This window comes from Gavialis gangeticus, unplaced genomic scaffold (assembly GCF_001723915.1).
Source record: "Gavialis gangeticus isolate Ggan-Ray unplaced genomic scaffold, GavGan_comp1, whole genome shotgun sequence".
NCBI classification, from domain to species: Eukaryota; Metazoa; Chordata; order Crocodylia; family Gavialidae; genus Gavialis; species Gavialis gangeticus.
Window position 1 is genome coordinate 59,430,812 of NW_017729029.1, and position 1,360 is coordinate 59,432,171.

General features: G+C 41.0%; 1 protein-coding gene across 4 annotated transcripts in view; it reads left to right on the forward strand.

The window, feature by feature from the left end:
- KIAA0922 (KIAA0922 ortholog) overlaps nt 1–892 on the forward strand; it is a 141,424-nt gene extending 140,532 nt beyond the window's left edge. For all 4 annotated transcript variants that reach the window (XM_019521669.1, XM_019521670.1, XM_019521671.1 and 1 more), the window contains one exon: nt 481–892. In XM_019521669.1, coding sequence (XP_019377214.1) covers nt 481–759 — 279 coding nt within the window. In that variant the 3' untranslated portion in view covers nt 760–892. The remainder of the gene's footprint in view (nt 1–480) is intronic.
- The last annotated feature ends 468 nt before the right edge of the window (nt 893–1,360 follow it).

Below are 1,360 nucleotides of genomic sequence, written 5' to 3' on the forward strand. Positions count from 1 at the left end.
CTACCTGGCTGGACTCATTTGAGTCCAGTTTTTTCTCCCGCCCAGGCGGGGGGTCGGACTTGAAGATCTACAAGGTCCCTTCCGACCCTATTTCTATGATTCTGTGATTCTTTTTCATTTTCTTTTTCTCAAATTTCAGACCCTCATGTTTTGGGTTTGAGTTTCGACATTGTTCTTTAATTTACCTTAATTTATCTTTCTGTCTCATTAACTTGACCTATCTTGAATACAGCATGCCAGTTGTGGTCTTGTCTGACCCATAGAGCACTAATATTGAAACAGTGCTGTGCATGAAACCCCAAGCAATACTAGCTCCCCCCAGCCCTAAGCATATCATTTTGTAAGCTTGTCCCTAATTTGCCACCTATATGATCTTTGGCTTTCTCTCAGCGTTGCTGCCTTCCCTCCCATTTACATCCGATTGTTTCCCCAAATGGAGCAATGTGCAGTTTTCCACAATGCTTTTATCTTTCCTTCTAGCCCTACCTCTCAAGCACCAGAAGCCTCTCCCCAATGTCTGGACTTTTTGGTTCCATCTGGGCACCTCAGAGTGATGTCTATGAAAACTGCTGCCCACTCAGTGCCACCACCCAACACTCAACCCATGTTGAGAACCAGGCAGTTATGTGTAAGCAGGAATATTATCCGAGATTTAACCCATTCCGTGCCTATATGAACTTGGACATATGGACTACAGCAGCCAATCGGAATGCAAATTTTCCACTTTCTAGGGACTCGGGTTACTGTGGAAATGTGTGAAAGGAATTTGACAAAATGTGAGTAAAGTTGCTTGCAATTTTGATTACTAGAGTAAGCTGGTTGTTGGACTAGATTACAATGTTGGTGGATATTTTGGCACTTTTATATGGAAAATAAATTTTTTTTACAGAAATCTGGGTACTCGGTGTTTTTTAAGAAGCAATAAATATTGACTACAAAACACTTTGGTAATGTCATGCAAAGGTTATACATTTATACCACAGCATTGTCAAAAAATGGAAGAGGTTCTCATAATGGCATACACCCACATTACACATGGTTTACATTTCGACACCATTACTGCAAATAGGCCCTAAGTGTAGGTGTAAAATTGAACTTGCCAATCATTGCATTCATATCCAATGGTAGAACAGCTCATTGCCTGCTTGCACTTAGAAGTCTCTTATTTGTTGTCCAAGTACAGCTGGTATAGGCACAATTATTTGTGGGTGCAAATTTGAGCCCATAAATTTGGAAGGTGGGCTGTGGCCTGGTTCTATATCTAGCCTTACATCCAGACTTGTTATTTGACAGTAACAGATATGTGTATGGTGGGGGAGTTCACTTGAGAAACTTTACTTTTTGCATCTCCTGATATTGC